The sequence below is a fragment of the Phyllobates terribilis genome, unplaced genomic scaffold, assembly GCF_046119375.1.
Source record: "Phyllobates terribilis strain yellow unplaced genomic scaffold, ASM4611937v1 Scaffold_5__5_contigs__length_657084704, whole genome shotgun sequence".
In the NCBI taxonomy this organism is placed as follows: Eukaryota; Metazoa; Chordata; class Amphibia; order Anura; family Dendrobatidae; genus Phyllobates; species Phyllobates terribilis.
This window is the reverse complement of record NW_027362765.1, coordinates 47728922-47756074: the sequence shown is the minus strand read 5'-3', so window position 1 is coordinate 47756074 and position 27153 is coordinate 47728922. Positions and strand designations below refer to the sequence as shown.

The 27153-nt window shown below is 42.6% G+C and overlaps 1 protein-coding gene across 2 annotated transcripts in view; it reads left to right on the top strand.

The window, feature by feature from the left end:
* LOC141271912 (uncharacterized) overlaps positions 1-15774 on the top strand; it is a 32069-nt gene extending 16295 nt beyond the window's left edge. Inside the window, exon 7 of one of the 2 annotated variants that reach the window (XM_073682149.1) lies at positions 12002-15774. In XM_073682149.1, coding sequence (XP_073538250.1) covers positions 12002-13593 — 1592 coding nt within the window. In that variant the 3' untranslated portion in view covers positions 13594-15774. Of the gene's footprint in view, positions 1-11998 lie in introns of both variants that reach the window. The other variant, XM_073682148.1, reaches the window with a different exon arrangement.
* Positions 15775-27153: the final 11379 nt, after the last annotated feature.

Genomic DNA, 27153 nt, shown 5'->3' with positions numbered 1-27153 from the left:
TCATCAAGAGAATGCCAAGAGTGTGCAAAGCAGTCATCAAAGCAAAAGGTGGCTACTTTGAAGAACCTAGAATATAAGACATATTTTCAGTTGTTTCACACTTTTTTGTTAAGTATATAATTCCACATATGTTAATTCATAGTTTTGATGCCTTCAGTGTGAATGTACAATTTTCAAAGTCATGAAAATACAGAATAATCTTTAAATGAGAAGGTGTGTCCAAACTTTTGGTCTGTATATATATATATATATATATCAGGAGTACTCTTCTGGTACTTTGTGTTCTAGTCCCTATATTGGTAACTTGCTTGGACAAGACAAGAACTAACGCTTAAGCTGTGTGTGATATAGTGTCATTCGCTAGTGATCCAGTACAAAGAGCCAGCTTTCTTCTTATGAACGATGGGAGCCGGCACACCAGTGACAGCCACTTATAGTCTTTGGCTCTCGTTGGGGGTAAAGTGATAGTGTTCGGTAGCCAAAACCCTACCCACCTGGACGAATCCCAATTACTCAGCAATTTCATAAGCTGACTTCAGGTGGGAGGTTTCAGCTGCAGTGACTTTATTTTAAATATGTGTTTACCAATATCTAATATGGATCCATTTGGGTTCTAAAAGAGCTGGATCGTGTTCATGAATGGAGTAAAGAAATCTAAATCACCAAAAAGATCCGGACTGACCATCACTAGTGTGAAGCTGGGGAGGAGTGGGAGAGGATAAGGTGGAATGATAGAGGGTGTGCTCACTGCTAGTTTGCAGCCCAACATGAGGGCTGATGGGAAATGTAGTCAGAAGGGAGCAGGGGAATCTGAACTGGAAGTGATGGCTGTGAGAGCAGAGCTGGAGTCAGGACACAGAAAGTGAAGCAGAAAGGTATAAAAAAAACATGGAAATTGTCAGAAAAGGTATACAAGGATCTTAAAGGGCATTATCCTTAGACATTCATGGCAAAACCAGTAAGTGAGCCTGGGTAGTGGACATCCTCCTTAATCCCTTCACCCTGAACCTGTTTTCACCTTCCTGACCAGGCCAAATTTTACAATTCTGACCAGTGTCAATTAATGAGGTAATAGCTCAGGAACGCTTCAAAGTTTCCCAATTATTCTGAAATAGTTTTTTTTCGTGATACATTGTACTTCATGTTAGTGGTAAATTTAGGTTGAATTTTTTTTTCGTTTATTTGTCAAAATATCGGAATTTTGGCGAAAATTTAGCAATTTTCAAATTTTTAATTTTTATGCTCTTAAACCAGAGAGTAATGTCACACAAAATAGTTAACAAATAAACAGTTAAAACATGTCTATTTCACATCAGCATAATTTTTGAAACCCTGTTAAAAGGGTTAAAAATTATCAGCAGTTTCTAATTTTTCCAACAAAATTGACCAAACCAATTTTTTTTAGAGACTACATCACATTTAAAGTGACTTTGAGGGGCCTACGTGACAGAAAATACCCAAAAATGACACCAATTTAAAAACTTCACCCTTAAAGTGCTCAAAACCACATTGAAGAAGTTTATTAACCCTACAGGTGCTTCAGAGAAATTAAAGCAATGTGGAAGGAAAAAATAAAAATCTTACTTTTTCCCACAAAAATGTTGCTTTAGCCCTAAATTTTGCATTTCCACAAGGATAACAGGAGAAAATGGACCATACAATTTGTTGTGCAATTTCTCCTGAGTAAGCTGATAACTCATATGTGGTGGAAAAATACTGTTTGGGCGCACAGCAGGGCTCAGAAGGGAAGGAGCACCATTTGTCTTTTGGAACGCAAAATTGGCTGGAATAGATAGTGGATGCCATGTCGTGTTTGCAGAACGCCTGATGTGCCTAAACAGTGGAAATCCTCCACAAATTACCCCATTTTGGAAACTACACCCATCAAGGAATGTACGGTGAGCTCCTTTTTCCCCCCAAAATATTGATTTCGACCCAATATTTCTATTTTCATTATAGTAAGAGAAGAAAATGGACCATACAATTTTTTGTGCAATTTTTCCTAAGTACTCTGATACCCCATATGTGGTGGGAAACTACTGTTTTGGCACACGGCAAGGCTGGGAAGGAAAGGAGCACCATTTGATTTTTGGAATGCAAAATTGGTGTGACAAAGTTACTGGTAAGGTGATGGAAGATATTTTTCATGGAGGCTATTAGCTTCCTTGAATTGAAACCATGAAGTTTGCTCCAGCATGTTATTTGCTGAGAGGGTTAAACCTCCATTTTAAAAGGGAGTGATTTTTTGTGAATAATCATTGTGAAGGGTGGGAGGTCATTCACCATATCTGCACCTCAAGGTGTGGTCTGTGGCTTAAATATTCGGCCTGCTGAGGCTTTCAGTGTTCAATGAGTCTGGAGAGAGTAACTACAGACATCTTTGTGTTGAGCTGACCTGAATCATGTGGAGTTGCTAACCTCTGAGCAGCTGGATCCCTGCTACCACATGGACTGCTGTGCTTTGTGTTGGTATTTTCATTTGGTTTTTCCTGTTTTGCCCAGCGGGCCATGTTTTCTTTTATGGACTTAAATGTTGGTTTATGCTGCACTTTAATAAACCAACACAAAATTTAAAGAGACAGCGTACCTGTGTCTACCTCCGTGTGCAGCTGAGTGAGCGATCTACCACAGGTGGCAGTAGAAGTGGGTGCAAGATCCCCAGGACGCATGTGTAACGACTAAGGACAAACCGCATGTCCTGGGTAAAGGCGGCCATAAGCCAGCAAAAAAAGACAGACAGACAGTATGAAGGACCTGGTCAAGCATCTTGTGCTACCCCAGTACGAGACAAGCAAGCTGCTATTGCAACAGATCCACCACCAGCAGCAATACCAACAAGACCAGCTCAGAGAGCAGCAACATCAGATGGAGTTGCTTGCAGAGGCAGTTTGTGGGAGGCTGGCAGCCCCTCCCCCAACTCCGGTTGATGACTCGTACATCCGAAAGCGGTAAGATGAGCCATGCATAAAATGAGCCCGGGGGATGATATGGAAGCATTTTTGAGATTGTAGCAGAGCGAGAGAAGCTGCCGCAGGAGCAGTGGGTGGAGGTGCTGGCCTCCTCCTATTTGATTGGCGAGTCCCAAAAGGCTTATTATGACCTGGCCTTACAGGATGCCCAGGAGTATTCAAAGTTAAAAACTGAGATACTGGCACACTTTTGGGTGACTGTGTGTCCGAGCTCAAAGGCTCCACCACTGGGCATATTGCGGTAATAAACCCCCTCGCTCCCAAATGTTCGATCTCCTCCATCTTGTACACAAGTGGTTGCAGCCAGAGTCCTCTACCCCAGCCCAGATGGTAGAATGGGTCGTGATGGACAGATTTATTCACTGCGTCCCTAGGCCTGTGCAGACCCTGGTTCTGTTACCCATTATAGAGGTCCCGTTTGACCGAATTGCCATGGACCTTGTAGGTCCCTTAGTTAAGTCCGCCAGGGATAACCAATACATACTGATTGTGCTGGACTATGAAACACGGTACCCAGAGGCGGTAGCATTGAGAAACTCCCCTGCCAGGAGCATAGCCAGGAGCTGGTACATATCTTCTCCCGGATAGGCCAGCCAAAGGAGATCCTGACAGACCAGGGAACTCCTTTCATGTGATGAGGGAGTTGTGTAAGGCTCTCCAGATTACACAATTCAGGACGTCAGTGTACCATCCACAGACGGATGGCCTGGTGGAGAGGTTCAACAAGACCCTAAAGACCATGCTTAAAAAGGTCATGGAGAAGGATGGATGAGACTGGGATTGCCTACTCCCCTACTTTATATTCTCCATTTGGGAAGTTCCCCAGGCCTCTACGTGGTTCTCACCTTTTGGTGATTGTTGGACATTGAGAAGGAGACCTGGGAAGCCGAGGTAACACCCCACTGGAGCGTCATCGAGCATGTGGCCCAGATGCAAGTCCGGATCGCGACGGTGATGCCGATTTTAAGAGAAAGCCTTCTTCAAGCACAAGAGGCCCAGGCAAGGGTCTACAATCTGTCAGCGAGACTGAGGCAGTTTAGCCCTGGAGACCAGGTGTTGGTGTTGATCCCCACGGTGGAGAGTAAATTCCTGGCCAAGTGGTAAGGGCCATATGAGGTGGTTGAAAAGTTGAGTGACGTCAACTATAAGGTCCACCAACCAGGAAGAAGAAAGCCGTATCATGTGTACCACGTTAACCTGCTCAAACCTTGGTGAGACAGCGAGCTGGTGGAAGCTACATGCCTGGGGGCCCATTCTGAAGCCTGAGTCAAGGATGTCACAGTGACAGAGACACTATCACTGGCCCAGAAGTAACAGTGCCGAGAGCTGCTTCAGCGGAACCGGAACCTGTTTTTAGAGCTGCTAGGTTGTCGCAGATGGTTGAGCATGAAATCTTGATAGAGCTGCATGTGAGAATGAATCAAAGGCCGTATCGGATTCCTGAAGCCCGCCGTGAGGTGATCTTTAAAGAGGTGAGGAGAATGTTGAGCCTGGGTGTCATTGAGGAATCAAAGAGCGGCTGGTCCAGCCCCATTGTCCTGGTGCCAAAGCCAGATGAGAATGGCGATTCTGTGATGACTACAGGAAGCTGAATTAGGTGTCAAACTTTAACGTGTATCCGATGCCCCACGTTGATGAGCTCATCGAGAGGCTAGGGTCAGAAAAATATATCACCACCCTGGACCTAACAAAAGGGTACTGGCAGATTCCCCTGTCCCCAAGTGCCAAACAGAAGACGGCCTTATCTAATCCTGACGAGTGCTTTCAGTACACAAGGATGCTGTATGGTCTGCAGGGAGCCCCAGCTACCTTCCAGAGGGCCATGGACCGGATCCTAGTCTCAAATACTACCTGGATGCTTATCTGGATGACATTGTAATATTCAGCCCGGATTGGGGAAGTCATTCACAGAAGGTCCAGGTGGAACTGGATGCGCTAAGGAAGGAAGGGATTATGATAAACCCAAAGAAGTGCGCCATGGGGAAAGAAGAGGGAAAATACTTGGGCTACATCGTCAGAAGGGGCAAAATAAAGCCGCAAGTAAATAAGGTGGAGGCTATCTGAAATTATCCACAACCGAACTTCAAAAACCAAGTTCGGGCATTTCTAGGAATTGTGGGGTATTATTGGCGATTTATCCTGATTTTCGCCAGGATAGCCACCACCCTGACTGACCTTCTCAAGGGCACAAAGATATTGATGGCCAAGTGGTCCCCTGAAGTAGAGATGGCATTCCAGGAGTTCAAACTCGCCCTATGTAAACAACCAGTCTTAGTAACGCCTGACTTCACTAAGGAGTTCGTGGTTCAGACTGACGCCTTTGAGTTCAGTTTGGGAGCTGTGTTGTCCCAGGAAATAGATGGGGACATCTATTTCAGTCCCCATCCAGTCCTATTCCTGAGTAGGAAACTCTCCTTCTGTGAAAAGAACTATGCCATCGTAGAGAAGGAGTGCTTGGCCATTAAATGGGCAATTGAGACTCTGAGATATAATCTGGTAGGCCGTGAAAATTAAAAAACACATTTTTCTCACAAAAGTACACTGATAGCCCATGAGTGGTGGAAGTCTACTTTTTGGGAACACAGCACGGCTCATAATGGAAGGAAAGGAAAGCTATTTGAACTTTGAAGCACCATTTTGGCTGGAATACATAGCGTAGCGCAGGATGACCGTAACAAGCCAAAACAGCAGAAACTCCTACAAGTGACAAAACTTTGGAAACTACACCTCTCGAGGATATCATCTAGGGGTGTAGTGAGCATTTTTAACCTTCAACTATTCACAGAATTGTGTAACATTGGGCTGAGTAAATAAAAAATTACCATTTTGGTTGAACTGTATAATTCATTAGGCAATTTCTCCTGCGTACACCAATACCACATATGTGGTCAAAAATTAATTTTGAGGCACAGTGCAAAGCGCAGAAGAGAAGGAGCGCCATAATGTACCTCAGATTTTTGCTGTTTTTATTTGTGGGTGCCATATCACATTGGCAGAGTCCCTGAGGTGCCAGACAACAGAAAATCCCTATAAGGGTGCATGCCCACTATGCGTTTTTCAAGCGTTTCTGCCGCGGAATTTCCGCAGCGAAAACGCTTGGTAATACATGCCCCATGGTCCCCAATGATAATCCGCATGTGCTGTGCACATGCTGCGGAAATTTCCGCTGCGAATTATCATTGCGGAACAATACGCAGCATGTGCATTAGTTTTGCGGACACGCAGCATAATCGCCGCCGTTGACTTGCATTGGACCGCGTGACATCTGCATCACTGCATCTGCACATGCGGATATCACACGGTTCAATGTGCGGATGGAGGCTCTCATCCAGACCTGGGTACCATAGAATTACCTTCCGATGGCCCCCGGCCTCCTCAGCGATGCGTGCAATGTGTTGGGCGGCTCGCGGGAGACCGGATGGAGCGAAGAAGGAGACCGGGGGCCATCGGAAGGTAAGTATAATCTTTATTTTTTACCATTCTTATTCTTTTTTTTAAACTATTACTTGGTCACACTGTATAAATCCATTCTGTTTGCATGGATTTATATAGTGTGACCAAGTTGTCAAGCACTTTGATGCTAAAATCGCTTGGAAAAGCGCTTGATAACCCGCATGCAGAAATGCATGCAAAAACGCTTGTAAAAATCAAGATTCATGTAAAATCCGCATGTGTTTTTCCTGCCAGGGAGAAGCGTAAAAAATATGCAGCATTTCTGCATCGTGGACACGTAGCCTTAGTGACTTCAATTTACAAACTACACCTCTCAATGAATTCATTTAGGGGTGCAGTGAGCATATTGACACCACATGTGCCTCACCATAGGCGGATTATAATGAGGGCAATCTGGGCTACCCCCAGATTGCCCTCATTATATGTGCGGCGCCGCGGCACATACCGGCAGACAGTGGCGGGGGGTCCCCGGACCGCTCCCCAACCAGCATGGATTTATATAGTGTGACCGTAAAAGAATGGTAAAAAAATAAATATATAATTACCTTCTGATGGCCTGCCCACGTCAGCGGTCGCGTGACCCGTCACATGACTAAATGACGTCACGGCAGGTCCTTTAGTCTACCGGCAAGCCAGGATGCATCGGATAAAGATACCAAGGGCCATCAGACGGTAAGTATGATATTTATTTTATTCTTTTTTTTACAGGTTCTATGGTACCCGGGTCCGGAGGAGAGTCTCCTCTTCTCCAAACCCGGGTACCATCCGCACATTGAAATTCATGGAATCCGCATGTACAGATGCAGTGATTCGGAATCCATGCGTTCCAATGCAAGTCAATGGCGGCGAAAACGCCGCGCTTCCGCAAAATAATTGGTAGTGCTGCGGATTTTTCCGCAATGATAATCCGCAGCGGAAATTTCCGCAGCACGTGCGCAGCAGATGCGGATTATCATTGGGGAACATGGCAGACCTTCTACCAAGCGTTTTTTAAGCGTTTCTGCAGCGGAATTGCCGCTGCGAAAACGCTTAAAAAACGCACACAGCCTAAAAAAATTATTATAATTAATATTGTGCCAAATTAATTACACGTGAACTATCACATGATCTATCACAAGGGATCATGTGACGTGATACATCAGGTGTGTGTGTGGGGGGGAGGGGGCGCGCCTTCTAAACAGCCCGGGGCCCTTGCTACTCTTAATCCACCCCTGTGCCTCACTGAATTTTAAATGATTGGCGGTGAAAAAAGAATAATTACATTTTTACCACTAAAATGTTGTTTTAGCCTCAAGTTTTTAATTTTTCTAACGGCTAGTAGGAAAAAATGGACCTCAGTTTGTTGTGCAATTTCTCCTGAGTGCGCCAATACACTACATCTAATTGGGAAATATTTTTCAGTCACAGCTCAGAAGGGAAGGAGCTCCATAATATAGCACAGATTTTACTGTTATGATTTGTGATAACCCACTGGGAGATCCCCTGAGGTGCCAGAACAACAGAAACCCTCCATAAGTGACCTCAGTTTACAAACTACACCTCTGAATGAATTCATCTAGGGATGTAGTGATTATATTGTCACCATAGGTGTGTCACAGCATTTTGTACCATTGGGCAGTGAAGAAAAATTAATTACATTTTAACAACAAAATTTTGTTTTAGCCCCAGATTTTACATTTTCACACAGGAAAATAGGTAAAAATGTCACAAAAATGTGTCCAACAATTTCTGTTGAATGTGCAAATACCCCATATGTGGCTGTACAGTTCTGTTTAGCCATATGACGAGACTCTGAAGGGACTGAGCGCTATTTGCTTCCTGGAGCGCAGATTTTCCTACAATAGTTTGCGGACTCGATATACATAGCCCCTAAGTGTTAGAAGAGCAGACTCAACCCTAAAGTGACCCCATTTTGGAAATTATACCCTTTTGGGAGTTTATCTACAAGTGTAGTGACGATTTTCACTCCAAGCAGCAGTAGATGTTGCTGAGTGAAAATTGCAAACTGATATTGTAGTGCCCAGTACGTTGTAGTGCCCAGCTTATGCTTCTGGAGACATGCACCTGTAAATTAGGCAGACTTTCATCTCTACAAAAATGTGGATTCTAAGTGTGGTTAGGCACACTGGGGCTCAGAAGGAAGGGGGGCATTTGGATTTGGGAGCGCAGAATTTGCTGAATATCTTTTGGGGGGCAAGGAGTCATTTCGCTTTTCCAGAGCTTTTGTACTACCAGTAACGTGGAAGCCCCCTATAATTCCGTTAACAGACGGACCTGAGTGGAGACTTTATTTTTCTGTGGATTGATTTAAAGCTTTTGTTGGGAACATTTTACATAATATTTTGGATCACATTTATCCTGCGCTCTACGCTGAGCACTTTTTATTTTATCTAAATTTCTGAGTGACGTGATTCAAATAAAATCCCTGAGGGATCCATTCATGATAATGAGGAAGCAGAGTTACTCTGGACTATGGCCTCTTTTCAGCGTTGTCCTTCTTTTCAGAAGTGCACAATACTATGGTCGACCGCGCTTTTATGCATGCCTAAAAAACTAACACCACCGGATCATAGGACAAACCGCATCCACAGTGTCATTATAGGTAATCTTCCGCCGGGGGTTTCGTCTAAATCACGTGTTTCAGAGATTTACATGGAAACCCCGGTATAAGCGCTCAGCGTAAAGTGCAGGATATATGTGAGCTGAGCCGTACTGCGATCTTTGGGAGGCAGAATGAAAAAATCAACAGCAGGTGAAGAATTGGTTTCATTTATTTTTTACACCGTTCCTCGTGTGATAGAAGTGATTAGACCACCTTCTTCTTTGGGTCGGTGCAATTACAATGATACCAGATTTATAATGTTTTTTTTCTAGATTTGGCTCCTGTCAGACACTAAAAAATGCTTTTCATTGCGCATGACCATATTTTGAGAGCTATAATTTTACTATATTTCTGCCAAAAGAGTCATGTGAGGGCTTGTTATTTGCGGGATGAGTTGTCATTTTTATTGATACCATTTTCAGGCACATAATGTTTTTTGATCGCTTTCTATTCCGATGACCAATTCAGGAATAGTTGTTTTTTTTTTTTTTTATGCCATTCCGCTTGTGGTAAAATTGATAAGGCAGGTTTATTATTTGGGTCAGTACTATGCTTACAGCGATATCACAGTTCTATAATTTTTTATGTTTTGTTGCTTTTACACATTAAAAACTATTTTACAGAAAAAATAATTATATTTGTATTATTATTATTAATTTATATAGCGCCATTGATTCCATGGCGCTGTGCATAAGGAGGGGTTACATACCAAATACAGATATCACTTACAGTAAACAAGCTAACAATGATAGAACGGTACGGAGGGAAGAAGACCCTGCCCTTGCTGGCTTACATTCTACAGGAATGGGACGGAGACAGTAGGTTGAGGGGTTGCAGTAGCTCCGGTGTTGTTGGTTGAGGTGGCAGTAAGCAAGGTCATGGCAGGCTGTAAGCTTGTTTGAAGAGATGGGTTTTCAGGTTCCGTCTGAAGGATCGAGGTGTGGTGGATAATCGGATGTGTTGAGGCACAGAATTCCATAGGACGGGGGATATTCGGGAGAAATCTTGGAGGCGATTGTGTGAGGAACGAATAAGTGTGGAGAAGAGAAGGAGGTCTTGGGAGGACCGGAGGTTACTTGAGGGAATATATCGGGAGATTAGTTCAGAGATGTACGGAGGAGAGAGGTTATGGATGGCTTTGTAGGTCAGTGTTAGTAGTTTGAACTGGATACGCTGGGGGAATGGGAGCCAATGAAGGGATTTGCAAAGTGGGGTAGCAGAGGAGTAGCGAGGTGAGAGATGAACAAGTCATGAAGCAGAGTTGAGGATGGACTGGAGTGGTGCGAGAGTGTTAGCAGGTAGGCCACAGAGGAGGATGTTGCAACAGTCGAGGCGGGAGATGATGAGGGCATGCACAAGCAGTTTAGTAGATTGAGGGTTGAGGAAAGGACGGATTCTGGAAATATTTTTGAGCTGGAGGCGATAGGAGGTGGCGAGAGCTTGGATGTGGGGTTTGAAGGACAGGGCAGAGTCAAAGGTTACTCCGTGGCAGTGGATTCTCGGTACAGGGGAAAGAGTAATGTCACTTATTGTGATAGAAAGATCAGGTGGAAAAGATATGCGAGATATGGGAAAGATAATGAGTTCAGTTTTGACCACATTGAGCTTGAGGTAGCGGGAGGAGAAGAAGGAGGATATGGCTGCTAGACATGCTGGGATTCTGGACAGCAGAGAGGTGACATCTGGGTGTCATCAGCGTACATATGGTACTGGAAGCCATGGGATTTTATGAGCTGTCCCAGGTCAAGGGTATAGATTGAGAAGAGTAGGGGTCCTAGGACAGAGCCTTGAGGGACTTCAACAGAGAGGGGGCGGGGTGAGGAGGTAGTGTGGGAGTGGGAGACGCTAAATGTGCGTTTAGAAAGGTATGAGGAGATCCAGGATAGGGCAAGGTCTTTGACGCCAAAGGAAGAGAGGATCTGTAGTAGAAGGCAATGGTCAACTGTATCGAAAGCAGAGGACAGGTCAAGAAGAATACAGAGAATTGTCTGTTAGCTTTGGCTGTAAGTAAGTCATTGGTGATTTTGGTAAGGGCAGTTTCGGTGGAATGGTGGGGGCGGAAGCCGGATTGTCTGTTGTCGAAGAGAGAGTTAGATGAAAAGTGGGAGGAAAGTTCAGCGTGAACGTGTTGCTCAAGGAGTTTGGAGGCAAATGGGAGCAACGATATGGGGCGATAGCTGGACAAGGCGGTTTTGGTTGATTCTCTATAACTTTTTTTTTTTATTTTTCCACTGATGGAGCTGTATGGTGGCTTCTTTTTAGCGGGACAAGATGACGTTTTCAGGTATGCCATTTTTATTTATATTGGGCTTTTTTATCGCGTTTTATTCCACTTTTTGTTCGGCGGTAAGATGAAAAGCATCGTTTTTTTGCTCTTTTTTTATTTATTTTTTTACTGTGTTCACAGAAGTGGTTAACTAGTGTGACAGTTTTTATGTTCTGTACGCTGCAAAAGCAAACGTGTACTTTCTTTTTTTTACATAAAAATACAATTTATGGGTACAAAATATATATAAGATATAGTTTTTTTAATTATTTTGTGCTTTATTTTTAAAAAAATATTTTTACAATTTTATTTAACTTTTTTTCTTTTTTTTTACTTTATCACTTTAGTACCTTTATGGGACTAGTATTGCTGTGCTTTAACACTGTCAGTTCTTCACTAACACACAAGCTTGTTAGACCATGTTCAGCTGGAGTGCAGCAGTTTAGCTGAACACCGAGCGGCGATCGCATGTGCACAGCGCCTGTGCGCACAAAATTGCCATGATGTACCCAGTATGTCCAAGGACGCGAAGTCTTTTCTCTTCCATGGAGTACTGGATATGTCAAAGGTCGGGAAGGGGTTAGGAAAGATAAATGTTTTCATTATATGTATTGCAATTTGTATGCTAAAATTTATACAGAGAAAATAAATCAATATAACTATATAGTAATATTATTAAAAGAAAAAACTCAATTTTATTTTTGGCAGAAGACTGTATCAGAAACTCAGAGGGTCATATGAAGTCATCACATTTTAAAGCAGATGATCATGGGATCACACAACATATATATGAAGAAGATGCCATTATTCCTGTTTTACAAACCGCCCTTTGCAGCAAAGATCTATCTTCTGATGCTTTTCAACAGGTTCTATCTTCTGATTTATCACAGAATGTTAAGCAAAGCAAACATCACAGGAGGGATGTCGAACTATCATCTCAAACAGTAGAAAAGCAATTTTCATATTCAGAATGTGACAAAAGTTATACTGCTACATTACATCTTGCTACACATCAGAGAATTTGCACAGGGGAGAAGCCGTATTCATGTTCTGAATGTGGGAAATGTTTTAAACAGAAATCATGTCTTATTGCACATCAAAGAATTCACACCAAAGTGAAGCCATTTTTATGCTCAGAATGTGGGAAATGTTTTACCCAGAAATTCAGTCTCATTACACATCAGAGAAGTCACATCGGGGTAAATTCATTTTCATGTTCTATTTGTGGGAAATGTTTCTACCAGAAATCAAATCTAGTCACACATAAGAGAATGCACACAGGACAGAAGCCACATACAAGTTCAGAATGTGGAAATGGGTTTACGAAGAATTCAGATCTTGCTGTACATCAGAGAAGTCACACAGGTGAGAAACCATATTCATGTGCTGAATGTGGAAAACGTTTCAACAGGAAATCAAATGTTATAAGACATCAGAGAACTCACACAGGGGAGAAGCCATTTTCATGTTTAGAATGTGGGAAATGTTTTAACAACAAATCAAATCTTACTATACATCTGAGAAGTCACACAGGAGAGAAGCCATTTTCATGTTCAGAATGTGGGATATGTGTAAACAACAAATCAAATCTTGTTGTACATCTGAGAAGTCACACAGGGGAGAAGCCATTTTCATGTTCAGAATGTGGGAAATGTTTTATCAACAAATCAAATCTTACTGTACATCTGAGAAGTCACACAGGAGAGAAGCCATTTTCATGTTCGAGATGTGGAAAATGTTTTAACCAAAAATCAAGTCTTGTGAAACATGAGAGAATTCACACAGGGGACAGTGCAGAATGTGGTAAAGGGTTTACAAAGAAATCAGATTTTGCTGCACATCAGAAAAGTCACACAAGTGAGAAACGATATTCATGTTCTGTATGTGGGAAATGTTTTTACAGTAACTCAGAGGTTATTAGACATCAGAGAATTCACACAGGGGAGAAGCCATATTCATGTTCTGAATGTGGAAAGTGTTTTAAACACAAATCAAATCTTACTGTACATCTGAGAAGTCACACCGGGGAAAAGCCATTTTCATGTTCAGAATGCGGGATCCGTTTTAACAGCAAATCAAGTCTTGTTAATCATGAGAGTATTCACACAGGGGAGAAGCCATATTCTTGTTCTGATTGTGGAAAATGTTTTTACAGGAAATCACATCTTATTAGACATCAGGGAACTCACACAGGTGAGAAGCCATATTCATGTTCTGAATGTGGAAAATGTTTTAACAGGAAATCACATGTTATTAGACATCAGAGAATTCATACAGGGGAGGAGACTTTTTCATGTTCATAATGTGGGAAATGTTTTATACATCAACTCTTGCTGTACACCAGAAAATTCGCACAGGAGAGAAGCCATTTGTATGTTCAGAAAGCAGAAAATGTTTTCCTCAGACAACATCATGCAAAATTTATAAGGTAATATGACAAACAAAAAATGCACGATCACAGGAGATGCAAAAGAGCAATATTGCAATTGGCCTGAGGATGAAAGCATGATGCAGTAAGGCACATAAGCCAAAAGTGCAAAATACAGTGGCACAAAAGTACACAAAGAAGAATATTATGTGCCAGACTGGGACATAGGAAAGTGCAAAAACCAGAACACTCTAACCCCGATGCACATTTCACGGTCAAGATTTTTCAAGAGGTTATATATACTGTACATATATGTGAATCTCAAAACTTGATATCAATCATTAATAAATGTTTGCAGTATGTTCTTGTGTTTGAGCTTATCTTAATTCATTTCATATTATAATTGTGAAGTTGTCTGAGAGCTGTTAGCAATTTTGTGTATAAATAGTAACATGAAAATTGCACAGTAGATTCCAGCAAGAGTTTTTTAGGTCATTTTATGTTCTTGAAAATGATTATTTTATTGGTGTTAATTATATTAACCATACTGTGCCTTTCATCCAGGCTACAGATACTTCTATCTGCCCATTTCATCACTATAGTTTTACTTGGTAGAGAAATGTTCTAGTGTAGCAATATATTTGTTTTATAGCACTCTTAATTCCAAAATGCAAAAAAGGGTTTACACTATGTAACAATCCGTTAACAATCTGCAGAGAAGGGGGTGGCTAGAAGTTGATAATATGGCAGTATGGTGGTTATTGGCAAGTTGTAGGCTTTCTTGAAGAGGTGAGTTTTCAGATTGCTTTTAAAAAGCGGGAGTCGGGTTGGTTGGGTTAGCAAAAACCAGAGTATATGGGAAGTGCTATACCAATCTTGGAGAGGATTCTGTGAGGAGCAAAGAGGAGAGCAAAGAAGTAGAAATAGAGGAGTAGCGATTCAGCAAATAAACAACGTTTAATATGCAGATTAAAGAGGCTCCAATGGCAATTCAACATTAGTGCAAGTAGGGTACTAGTAACTGGAGATGCGTGTTTCGGCTTTCCGCCTTACTCATGGTCTAGGTATCTGACAAAAAAAGAGTCTTTTTAAACATATCCCATGATTTTTGGGCATTTCCAAAGGAAATGTGATCATGAACTAATAGTAGTTACTAGTGTGAATAATAAAAAAAAATAACGTACCTGTTTTTAGAAGAGAATGAGAAAAGGTCAGGAATAATGAATATATTCAGTATTGTAAAATCAAATCTTGTCTGTTGTTGAGACCATAAGGTATACGAGTTTCAAAAATGAATATTCAGTATGATTCCCTATTGAGCAGTTTTCGTTCGTGATCCCCTCCTCGTAATGGTCTATGTACCTTTTCAATGCCTATAAAACTGAACCCTGTCAAATTTCCTTTGTGAACTGTGGCAAAGTGTTTAGAAACCATTAAGGCTGAAATGGCTGAGGAGTTAACCGCATACGACAAATGCCTTCTTATGCATACTTTAAGTGGTCCAGTAGTGCAGCCTATGTACAAGGAGGAATGCAAGATTCTGTATCTGGGCAAGAAAAATGATAATGACATCTACAGAATGGGAGCAATAGAACTAAGCAACAGCACGTGTGAAAAAGACTTGGTTATACTAATAGATCACAGACTGCACATTAGTCAACAGTTTTGATGCAGTAGCAAAAAAGGCAAACACAGTTCTGGGATGTACTAAGAGAAGCATAAAGTCTAGATCACTTGGAGTAATTATCCTCCTATACGCCTCCTTGGTCAGACCCCATATGGAATACTGTGAACAATTCTGGGCACCACATTTTAAAAAAGACATTGAAAAATTGAAGCAAGTTCAGAGTAGAGCTACCAGGATGGTGAGCGAACTGCAAACAATGTCCTACGAGGAACGGTTAAAGGATCTAGGAATGTTTCACTTGCAAAAAAGAAGGCTAAGAGGAGACTTAATAGCTGTCTACAAATATCTGAAGGGATGTCACAGTATAGAGGGATCATCCTTATTCTCATTCGCACAGGGAAACATGAGAAGCAATGGAATGAAACTGAAAATGAGAAGATACAGATTAGATATTAGAAAAAACTTTTTGACAGTGAGGGTGATCAATGAGTGGAACAGTCGGCCATGAGAGGTAATGAGTTCTTCTTCAATGGAAGTCTTCAAACAGGCTGGACAGACATCTGTCTGAGATGGTTTAGTGAATCCTGTATTGAGCAGGGGGTTGGACATGATGACCCTGGAGGTCCCTTCCAACTCTAACGTTCTATGAATCTATGGATTTTGCAAATATTGCAATCAATAATATATTTGCTGTGTTATTTGCTGTGTTACAATTAATAAAGTCATGAATTTTGAAATTTTGTTGATTGTGTGGACTGAAATGAAGTTGTTTTACATGCGAAATCACAGGATTTACAATGTTTAGCGCCACATTTAAAAAAAGACTTCCAAATTTAACCACATACTTTATTTAAGGTGTTTATTAGAATCACCGTTTAAGTAACTAGGAGATAAAATTGAGCCTAAGGTCGGAGTTTTTTTTACCACAAATTGTATGCTATTGGTAAGTATGTTTTTTCATTTATAGTCCTGGTTTAACATAGGTAAAAAAAAAATATGATGGATATTTTATTGTTCTGGGGACTATATACTGTAGAAAAAGTGATCATAGTGTTTTTTTATTACTCAAAAGATTTTTGCAGTCTATTTTGGAAACTGCTGACTTTGCCCTATTTAGGGACCACTCGGGATATCCTCTGAGAGAGTCTTTCACAGATTTTATTGGATTCACAGAAATGTTTTTTTTCATCAGAACAATTGCGTTTTATTCTAATTAATTCTCCAAAGGGAATATTTTTCTTGATCTGAGGAGGATGACAGGATTGAGCTGTGAAGATAGAATTACTTGAGGTAGGTGTTCTAGGAGTGCTTCTTTTTTGGGAATATTAGCTGTTAAATTAAGATCTAAAAAATGAATGCTCGTATCATGGAAAAAGCTGGTGAATTTAAGATTTAAACTCGTTATTATTAATATATTCCAAAAATTCCTGTGCGTCCTCAAATGTGCCCCCATACCATGAGGTAGTCATCAATAAAGCGGCGGTACCATAATATCTTAGAAGCGTAAATGTTGTCATTATATAAAAATAATTCTTCCCATCTGGACACCTCTATATTTGCTAAGGACGGGGGGAAATTTAGCGCCCATATTCAGTCCCCTTTTTGTAGGAAACAATCCAAACTGAAATAATTGTGTTTAAGAAGGAAGTCAACAGATGATAATAAAAATTCTTTCATTTCCGAATTATAAGTGCTGAAAGTGCCTAGATGATATGAAAGACATGATGGAGCTAATCTGATGTAGAATAGAAGAATAGAAGACTACCACATCACAAGAATGTCTGTAGACATGTACGCTATTTTGTTTTTAATTCACACTAGTCACTACTATTGGTTCCTGTCTGGATGATCACATTTTCTTTGGAAATGTCCAAAGCTCATGGGATATGTTTAAAAAGACAGATTTTTTTGTCAGCTAACTAGACCATGAATAAGGCGGAAAGCAGAAACGCAAAAGTCCAGTTACCCTACTTGCACTAATGTTGAATTGCTTTTGGAGCCTCTTTTAATCTGCATATTAAACGTTATGTTCTACTTACATGGAATGCAGCCTTATTCGCTGCATCACTACTCCTCTATTTTGTGTTCATGCTGCAGCCGATCTGACTTGATCCGTGTGAGGCACTGAGAGCTCCGAACTATACTACGCCCAGTTTGGTGAGCTGACTTCATCATTTTTTTCTCCAGCAAAGAAGAAGGTCTTGGAAGGACTGGAAAGTATGGGGAGGTGACAGGAGATTAGATCATAGATGTATGGAGGGGACAGGTTATGGACGGCCTTGTCGGTCGTCGTTAGCATTTTGAATTTAATTCTATGGGTAAGAGATTGGCATTGAAGAGAGGTAGATTATTTGAGCAGCAGAGTTAACGTCAATTATACTGCACAGTGAACTCGGGGAAAAAAATGAAAAAACAAAACATTTACCATATTTTTCAGACCATAAGACGCACCTAGGTTTTAGAGGAGAAAAATAGAAAGAAAAATTAAGCAAAAAATGTGGTCATGATGCACTGTTAAGTGGGAGAGGGCCTGCTGCTGGCACTGTTATAGAGGTAATGTCCCCCAATTCTGTTAATATCCCCCATCTTGGTATATATGGCCCCCTAATTCTGTTATACGTGGCCCTCATCCCCATCCTGATATGCATGGCACCCCAATCCCTCATCCTGGTATGCTATACTCACCTCCTCTCTGCTCCAGCGCTGAGTCCTGCTCTGCTGCCGACACTGATCTCACTGTGTGAGCCGCGCATGGCGTCACTGCCATGCGCCCTCACACTATGAGATGCTCTGCCGGAATAGTCACTGCTCCCCACACCGGGACTGTGTGCTTGGGGAGCAGTGAACATTCACTTTCCTTAATAGTGCGCACACTGTACCCGCAGCTCCTGCTCCCTCTATTAAAGACCATGAATATTCACTACAACCCAAGGGAGTGGGTTGTAGTGAATATTCATGGTTTTTAATAGTGGGCACCCAGGACTGCTGAGCGCAGCTGGAGCCTGCTGCAGGTACAGTGTAGGCTGAAGCCGGCGGCTGCTGCCTCCTGTGGCCGGCTCATCTCCGCTGCCGCTCCCTCCACTCCCCCCACCACCCATAGCCATAGTGTACATATATATTCGGACTTTAAGACGCATCCCCCACTTTCCTCCAAAATTTGAGGAAAAAAGTGCATCTTATAGTCCGAAAAATACGGTAACATGTTTTGTTCAAGCCTAGTTCAAAAGAAAAAAAAAAGTATTAAACAGTAATCAAACAGTTGTATGTAACAAAAGTGAGACCAAAACTAATTTGTCCTGCAAAAAAACAAGCCCTTTTAAAAAACAGGCCCCCATTTATGGAAAAATAAAAAAGTTATGGGTGTCACAACATGGTGAACAAAATAAAAAAATTAGTCATTGAATACTCTGCAACTGTGACTAGCGTTCTTCAATGGAAGTCTTTAAACAGGTGTCTGAGATGGTTTAGTGAATCCTGCATTGAGCAGGGGTTTGGACACAATGACCCTAGAGGTATCCTCCAACTCTAACATTCTATAATTCTATGAAGCTCAGCCGCTGCTTCTTCAGTCAACTCTCAGTATATAGTGAGTGACGGCTGTAACCACTCCCCGGCACTGAATGACAGCTGACTCTGTACTGATGCACTGCTGAGTTGGCAGTCAGTGCTGAGGTCTTGTTACTGCTGCCGCTAACTATGCACTGAGGGTTGACTAAAACTGTGCCTCTATGTCTGAAATCCAGAGACTGCAGGGAGAAATGAAGATTATTTCCTCCGGTTAGCCTAGCTCTCAGTGTGGTGGCTGAGCAGCTTTAGGCTATGTGCCCACGATGCAGAAATGCTCCTGATTTTTCCTGAGCGTTTCTGCATCTCCCTGGCAAAAAAAAAACGCATGCGGATTGTACATGCATTTTCCTGCCAGGGACAAGCAGAAGTGAAGCGTTCTTCACATGCATTTCCGCATGCTGGTTGACAAGTGCTTTCCAAGTGATTTTAGCATCACTTGGAAAGTGCTTGTCAACTTGATCACACTATATAAATCCATGCAAACAGCATGGATTTATATAGTGTTACCCGAGAGAATGTCAAAAAATAAAAAATAAATCTATACTTACCTTCCAATGGCCCCCGCAGTCTTGCTTCGCTCGGTCCTGGCTGCTGGCAGATCGCGGTACACTACACTGAAGGACCTGCCGACTTCAGCGTCGCGTGACCTGTCACATGACTAGGACGTCAGCGCAGGTCCTCCAGTCCATCGTGATCTGCCAGCAAGGGAGGACGAGCGCACCGCGGGCCATCAGAAGGTAAGTATCATATTTATTTTTTATTTTATTCTCTTTTTTTTTACAGTTTCTATGGTACCCGGGTCCGGAGGAGAGTCTCCTCTCCTCCACACCCGGGTACCATCCGCACATTGAACGCATGTATTCCGCATGTGTTTATCTAGTGAAGCGAAATACATGCGTTCCAATGCAAGTCAATGGTGGCGAAAACGCAGCGCTTCCGCAAAATAATTGGTAATGCTGCATTTTTTTCCGCAATGATAATCCGCAGCGAAAATTTCCGCAGCATGTGCACAGCACATGCGGATTATCATTGGGGGACATGGCAGGCCTTCTACCATGCGTTTTTTAAGCGTTTCTGCAGCGTTTTTGCCGCTGCGGAAACGCTTAAAAAACACATCGTGGGCACACAGCCTTAGAATACTATTAGTCTGCAGATTAACCCCATATCTGCAGGTTAATTGCATTTTTTGACATGACAGGTTCCCATTAACATACTTTAAGTCTTTGTTGGATGGAATATAAAGAAAACAACTGTTCTGCCACTGTTTTTTTTGCATTTTAAATTTTACGCTAATTTGTGTTTCTTACAGTTAAACCTTTACTTATTTTTAAAACTGGGATTTGTGTTTTTGTCACATTAGATTGAAATATTTACTGGTCCCACGGGTACAGTGTGGACTGGCGATCCTTTGATTGCATTGATAATACACTATAGTATTTATGTACTACAGTGTATTATCTCGTCATGACCTTTAGGCAATCAGGCGACACCCCCAGCAGGATCTGATTGGCTGAGGGATATGCCAGACAGGGAAGCCATTGTTAGGCCTCCCTATCAATCGGCACCCTGCAATCGTGTTGCTGAGGTGCAGATGAGCTGATAAAGGGAGCAATCTTCTTTTGTCAGATTCCTCACATGCCGTTATCACTAATGACAGCGGAACATCAGGGGTGAGAGTGCCATTATTTTTGGTCTCAGCACATGCAGCAGAATTGTGGCATCCAACTTCTGCAGATGAGACAAGCACAGCTCCCGAGCCCGTGCCCTCTCCCTGACATAACTGTACATCAGATAGAAGTAAACCTGCAATCTTATACAGTTACGTCATTTTGCGGGCAGGGGTTAAATGTACAAAAGTTATTAAAAAAAGAAATAAAAACTATATCGATTTGGTATATTCACACTGACCCAAAGAATAAAGTTAACACATTATTTGTGCAGCACAGCAAAACACGAAAAATGTAAAAAGCAAAAAAAACAGAATAGTTTTTTTTTATATTCCTTTACATAAAGAGTTGATAAAAGTTTGTTAATAAGTAATATGTACCCCAAAATGATGCCACAGACAAACACAACTTGTCCCAAAAAATAAATGAATAAACATTTACCCTTATCAAACACAATGAAAAAGAGATACTACCTTTTTGCGCCTCCATTTTATTAGCTAAATTTGACATCTGTACTCGCCATCCCCATAATGTGCCGCTGCTGTTGTTTGGACATGTATCTAGCATTTCATGTTCATTTCGGGAATTATGGTGTCTACAAAATCCATATGTTTAACTGTGACTGTCGTGTGTCACAAATTTAGATTTTTGTACTGTTTTGTTTGTCACATTTGTTGTTCATACATGTTACACCATGTTAAACAATCAAATATTAATTTCTAATTACAACTCTGTACTGGTATATTGCTTCATGGAAGGTTTAGCTGACATTACATGTGTTATTTCTGTACACTTAGCTCATGGTACATGGTAGAGGCATACATAGAAAACAGGTGGTATGTGAGACATATATAAATCACATGACACACAGAGGGGGGTTGCTCTTCTCTTCATTCATTAGAAGGGTCTACATGCAACAGCTGAGATGTGATCCTCTTGGTACCGGAACTTGAACATTCACTCATGGATAAAGGCCTGACCCACGGGCTCACACTGCTGCAACATCTTCGGCCATGATATTGACAAAAACAGATGCAATCTACCGTTCAGAATCCAGGAAAATATGGATAAAGGTTTGTTCATGTCCATACGGCATTTTGGGCCTAAACACGCACAATGGCATATGCTCCTGTAGCAGGGGTGTACATAGAAATGAAGGGGCCCCATAGCAGAAGTTCTATTTGGTTCCCCCCTCCAAAAAAAACCTTAATATTTGGCGTGGTCACAGAAGAGCATGTCTCACAAATTTGCAGCCTTTACAAAGTCACTTTCCTCCTATATACCCCTTCATACAGTAATATGAGCACCACATAGTCCTCCATACAGTATTATGGGCCCCACAAAGTCCTCCATACAGTATTATGGGCACCATATAGTCCTCCAGGGATTTAATCTGACTGCCAGATTGGAGTCGGGAAGTGAATTTTTCCTCAATGATGTAAATTGGCCTATACCGCATGTTTTTTTTTTGCCTTCCCCTGGATCAACGCTGCGGAATAGCTGCAGTGCACAAGAAATAGGCTGAACTCGATGGACGCTTGTCTTTTTTCGGCCTTATAAACTATGTAACTATTATGGGCACCACATAGTCCTCCATACAGTATTATGGGCACTGCTCAAAACAGTATAATGGTCCCCACATAGTGCTCCATACAGTATATTGGGCCCCATATAGTGCTCCATTCAGTATAATGGGCCCCATATATTGATCCATACAGTATAATGGGTCCCATATATTGGTTCATGCATAAATATTCACCTCTCGCCATTCCCAGGTGCTCTGGTCTCTGCAGTCTCCAATCTTCTGACACTGCACTGCTCAGCACAGAGGGCGCACTATAGTGATGTCACAGAGCTCAGATGCAGAGATGGGAGAGGGAGTGTCAGCAGACATCTCCCTCCGCTACCATTCTTTTCAGCTGTATCAGCATACAGGACCAGGATGCCGAAACAGTTGAAAAGTAGGATGGGGGGGAGCTGTGCCAGCGTTGGCATCGGACCCCCCTAACTCAGGGGCCCGTAGCGGCTCCATGTTCTGCTGCCTTTGGCGGTATGCCATTGTCCTTGTTAGAACCCTCCTGTTTGTTTTTTTTCCTTCTTGTGTTTTGCGGTCATGTGACCACCTGCCTTTATATTCCAGCTCTGCCCTTTTGGCTGTGCTGGACTTCAGTGTTTACTTTTTCTCTAGCCAGGTGCTTCTGTGCCTTTCTCTGTCAGTTCGCTTGTTCCTTCTGGGACCTCTAGTACCTTTTTGTCTGTTTGTCTTTTTGTGTTCTGCAACAACTTCTCTGTTTAGGAGGTGTCCCATTTTTGTCCCAGTCCTTAGTTCTTTTAGGGACCCCTCCCCTTATGCTATAGGTCTTTGTTCAGACTAGCCGAGGACTAAGGCGGGTCTGTTCGCTAGGAACAGGCAGCCGTCTACATCGTAGGGATTCAGCTTAGTCTTACTGTAGGGACAGTTTTCCCTTATCTTTCCTTAGTACTTGTTGCAGATCATAACAGTAAGTCCAGCCCAAAAAAACTAAAAGGAAAGAAATTCGGGGATCAGTATGGTTTCCGTCCAGGATTTTGCTCAACGCCTGCAGGGATTGTCTCTGGAGGTGGCCAAGTTCCAGCAACACGTGAGTAGCTGTTCTGAAGCGCATTTTGTGGAACCCAAGGTAGGACTGCCTGATGTTTTTTATGGTAAACAGCAAGACTTATTTTCTTTTAAAAATGCTTGTTATATTTCCGTTTGAGACCAAGATCCTCTGGGAATGAATCACAGCGCATTGGTTTTATTATGTCACTTTTGTGCAAAGAACCACAGGGGTGGGCCTTTCCTTTCCAACCTAATGATCCATGTTTAAGGTCTGTAGAGGGGGGCGTGGCCTAGCCAGCGATGTGAGAGGACGCGGTCTGGAACTCTCCCGCCGACCGTAGCTGTTTGCGCTGAGCCAGGACGCCACAAAGCCTTTGAAGTACCGCTGGATCGTGGGGGAAGGTCTCCTGTCGCCCCGGGGAGAGTTCCTGACAAGCAGGACTGCCGTAATGACCCGCACCAGGCAGCGAGATCCTGGCCCTGGAAGAAAAGGTAGGGGCCAAGATAGCACCGTAGCTCAGGAGGAGGCGGCCAGAGAAAACACAGCGTGTTCCAGGAGGATGTCGGCTGCTGCACGCCTGGAGAGGTTTGCAAGGGTGGAAGCAAGTAATAATAAAGCTGGACTCTCAGAGGGGGAGGCTGGGGCAGTAAATGACATGGAGGATCAGGAGAGTGCAATAGGTACAGTGGACTGTGAGGCTGATGGCTCTGGAGAAGATGAGCAAAATGTGGAGTGATCCTGATGTGGGAGAACCCACTTTGAAAGATGTGTTCACTGTGGTGTCGTATTGCAAACAAACGCTTACTAAGCTGTCAAAACAGGTTACTGGTGTGCAAGCAGAAATTACTAATATTAAAGCTGCCATGCAGAAAGCCGATGTCCGCACAGGAGAAGTAGAGGAAAGAGTGAGCACGGCTGAGGACACCATAATATCTGTGCAAGCTGCTCAAAAAAAGCAGGACAAGCTGTTAAATGATGTTATTGCTAAAAAGGACGACTTGGAAAACAGGTCAAGAAGTAATAATGTCAGGATAGTGGGGGTCCCAGAAAAAGCAGAAGGATCAAACCCTACAGAATTTATTGAGAATTGGCTGCTGGAAAAATTTGGAGCTGATAAACTATCAAAAGTCTTTGTTGTAGAGCGAGCTCATAGAGTCCCACTGAGACCCCAGCCTCCAGGAGCAGCTCCCCGAGCCATGTTGGCTAGGATCTTAAATTATAGAGACAGAGACACTATCCTGCGTATGGCGAGAAAGACTAAGGAATTAACAATAGATGGTCAAGATATCTCGTTTTATTCAGACTATTCACCCACTGGTTGCACTGGGTAGAATTCACTTTTTGCAATCTCCAGAAGAAGCTCTGGAATGGATTGAAAAGAACTCTAAAAGAGTGCAGGAATACAAAGACAGCTGAAGAGAGGCAGAATATATGTTTTGAACATGTGTCTATAGTTATCATTTGCTGTCCTTTTTCAACTGCATTTAACTGCTTGTTGCAGGATACAAGTTTTGATTCTGGACGAAGGCGGTGTGCTGGCGATGCATACAGTTTATATACTTGTAATCTAATATGTTTTTCATAAGGCGGGAGAGACCTTGGGGAAGACATTCGGTTCTTGTCTATTTGAAGTTTAGGCGGGAGGGATTATCTGGTGGAGTAGGCCGGTTTCATTCACCCACTCTCGGATAGAGAGAGAGAACGGAACGACAAATTGGGAGGAGGATTAGGGGTGACAAGGATGGTTAGAAGAGTTGGAAGTTATCTTAGTTTTGGGTATGGGGGGGCGGGCGGCATGGGGGGCACTGTATGATGTGGTTATATACGCAGATATTGATTCTGATAAACAATGGCGGGTATGGTTAAGGTATTAAGCTGGAACATACGTGGTTTGGCGGACCGTAAGAGACTGGCCACTATTCTGCAGAATATTTTAGATCGAGGGCCCTCCATTATCTACCTTATGGAAACACACCTGACAAGGGACAAAATTGTTTTTTTAGCAAGGAAGTGGGTGCACAGAGCATACCATTCTACCTATTCTGCATATGCAAGGGGGGTTTCTATCCTGGTGCATGTGGGAACTCCGTTCGAGGAGGTTGAGATTAAAATAGATAAAGACGGGCAATACGTTTTTCTAGTTTGCAGACTTTATGGCAAATTTTATTGTGTGGTGGCAGTGTATTTTCCACCGCCATACACTGGGACGAAACTGCAGGAGATTATAGAGCTCATGAGGCATTGGGTAGGGATTCCTGTGTTGCTGATTGGGGATGTCAACAATATAATGAATAAAATTTGGGACAAAACTAATAGGCATTCGGGAAGAAATGACGGAGAGGAGGAGACACCCTTTGCTAAGTATGTATCAGAGTTGGGCCTGATAGATTTGTGGAGAGTGAGACGTGTGGGAGTGAGGACATACTCGTGCTACTCTTCGACACACGGCTCTATGTCTAGAATAGACCTAGCCCTTGGAAATGGGATGATTGACCGAAACATTATGCATATTGAATATCTACCTAGGATACTCTCTGATCATTGCCCACTGTTGGTAGAGCTGAGGTCCGGTATATGTGGGGGCGGTGGGCGGAAGGAATGGAAGGTTCACCCAGTTTGGCTGGAAACGGTGGATATTCAGAAAATAGCAGGAGAAGTGGAGGAGTTCTTCCAGAATAACGTGGGAAGTACAGCCATAGGAACTGTGTGGGACACAAGGCTTATGTTAGGGGTTTGCTGATCCGAGATATTTCCAGAGTTAAAAATCAGAACAGAATGGAGGAAAGAGAGGCATTGGCCATGCTGAAGAGAGCAGAGGAGGAATTGGTGCTTAACCCCACCGTACAGGCGCAACAGACCATGAGAGATGCTCAAAAAGGTGTGGATAAAATATTTCTAGCCAATGGGGAAAAAAAGAGGGAATTTCAAAAAATTGCCTTTTATGAAGAAGGTGAAAAAGTTGGCCACCTGTTGTCTATTATAGCGGCAGCGCAGAGAGAAGCAGGATATATATATACGGTCTCCTGGATCCAACTGGCACCTTAGTCACTGAAACGCAAGATATCTTGAAGGTGTTTAGGGACTTCTATGGTGATCTATATCATTCTAAGTTAAGTAATACGGGAGATGACATAGACCAATTCTTGAGGGGAACCCAGATATCTAGACTTAGTGAGGAGGCTAGGGATAGCTTGGAGGGCCCCCTGACGGCGGAGGAGATGGAGGAAGATCTGGCTTCAATGGCAAATAATAAAGCCCCAGGAGCAGATGGCATACCAACAGAATTTTATAAACATTTTAGAGATATACTATTGCCAAAATTGAAGGATGTGTTTCTGGAGGCCTTGGAGGTGGGAGAATTACCGGAGTCAATGCGGGAGGCTACAGTAGTGGTTTTGCCCAAGGCGGATAAGGACCGGAGACAGCCAGATTCGTATAGACCCATATCTCTACTACCGGCTGATATTAAAATCTTAGCTAAAGTATTGTTTAACCGATTAAGCCGTGTAGTCTCTAGTATTATACACTCAGATCAGTCAGGTTTTATGCCAGATAGATCAATGGCCATTAACTTGAGGCGATTATTTTTTAACATGCAATTGGCCGCTGACAATGCTGGGCATAGAGTTGTAGTCTCACTGGACACACGAAAAGCCTTTGATAGTGTGGAGTGGAGCTATCTCTGGCAAGTTCTCCAACTGATGGGATTTGGTCCGGTTTTTGTGGCCTGGGTAAAGTTATTGTATACGCGCCCTGTAGCTAGAATAAGAGTAAATGGGGAACGGTCAGAGAAATTTGATATGACAAGAGGAACCAGACAGGGCTGCCCCCTCTCCCCGCTGTTATTTGCCCTGGCCATAGAGCCGCTGGCTTCTGTAATGAGACAGTCAGACGTGGCAAAGGGATTTCGGTATGGAATGGTTGAGGAGAAGATAGCGTTGTACGCAGATATTTTATTACTCTTACAGGACCCTCAAGCGTCATTACATGGTGCAATAGCTGTCATCAATAGATTTGGCCTGTTATCTGGGTTACAAATTAATTGGGATAAA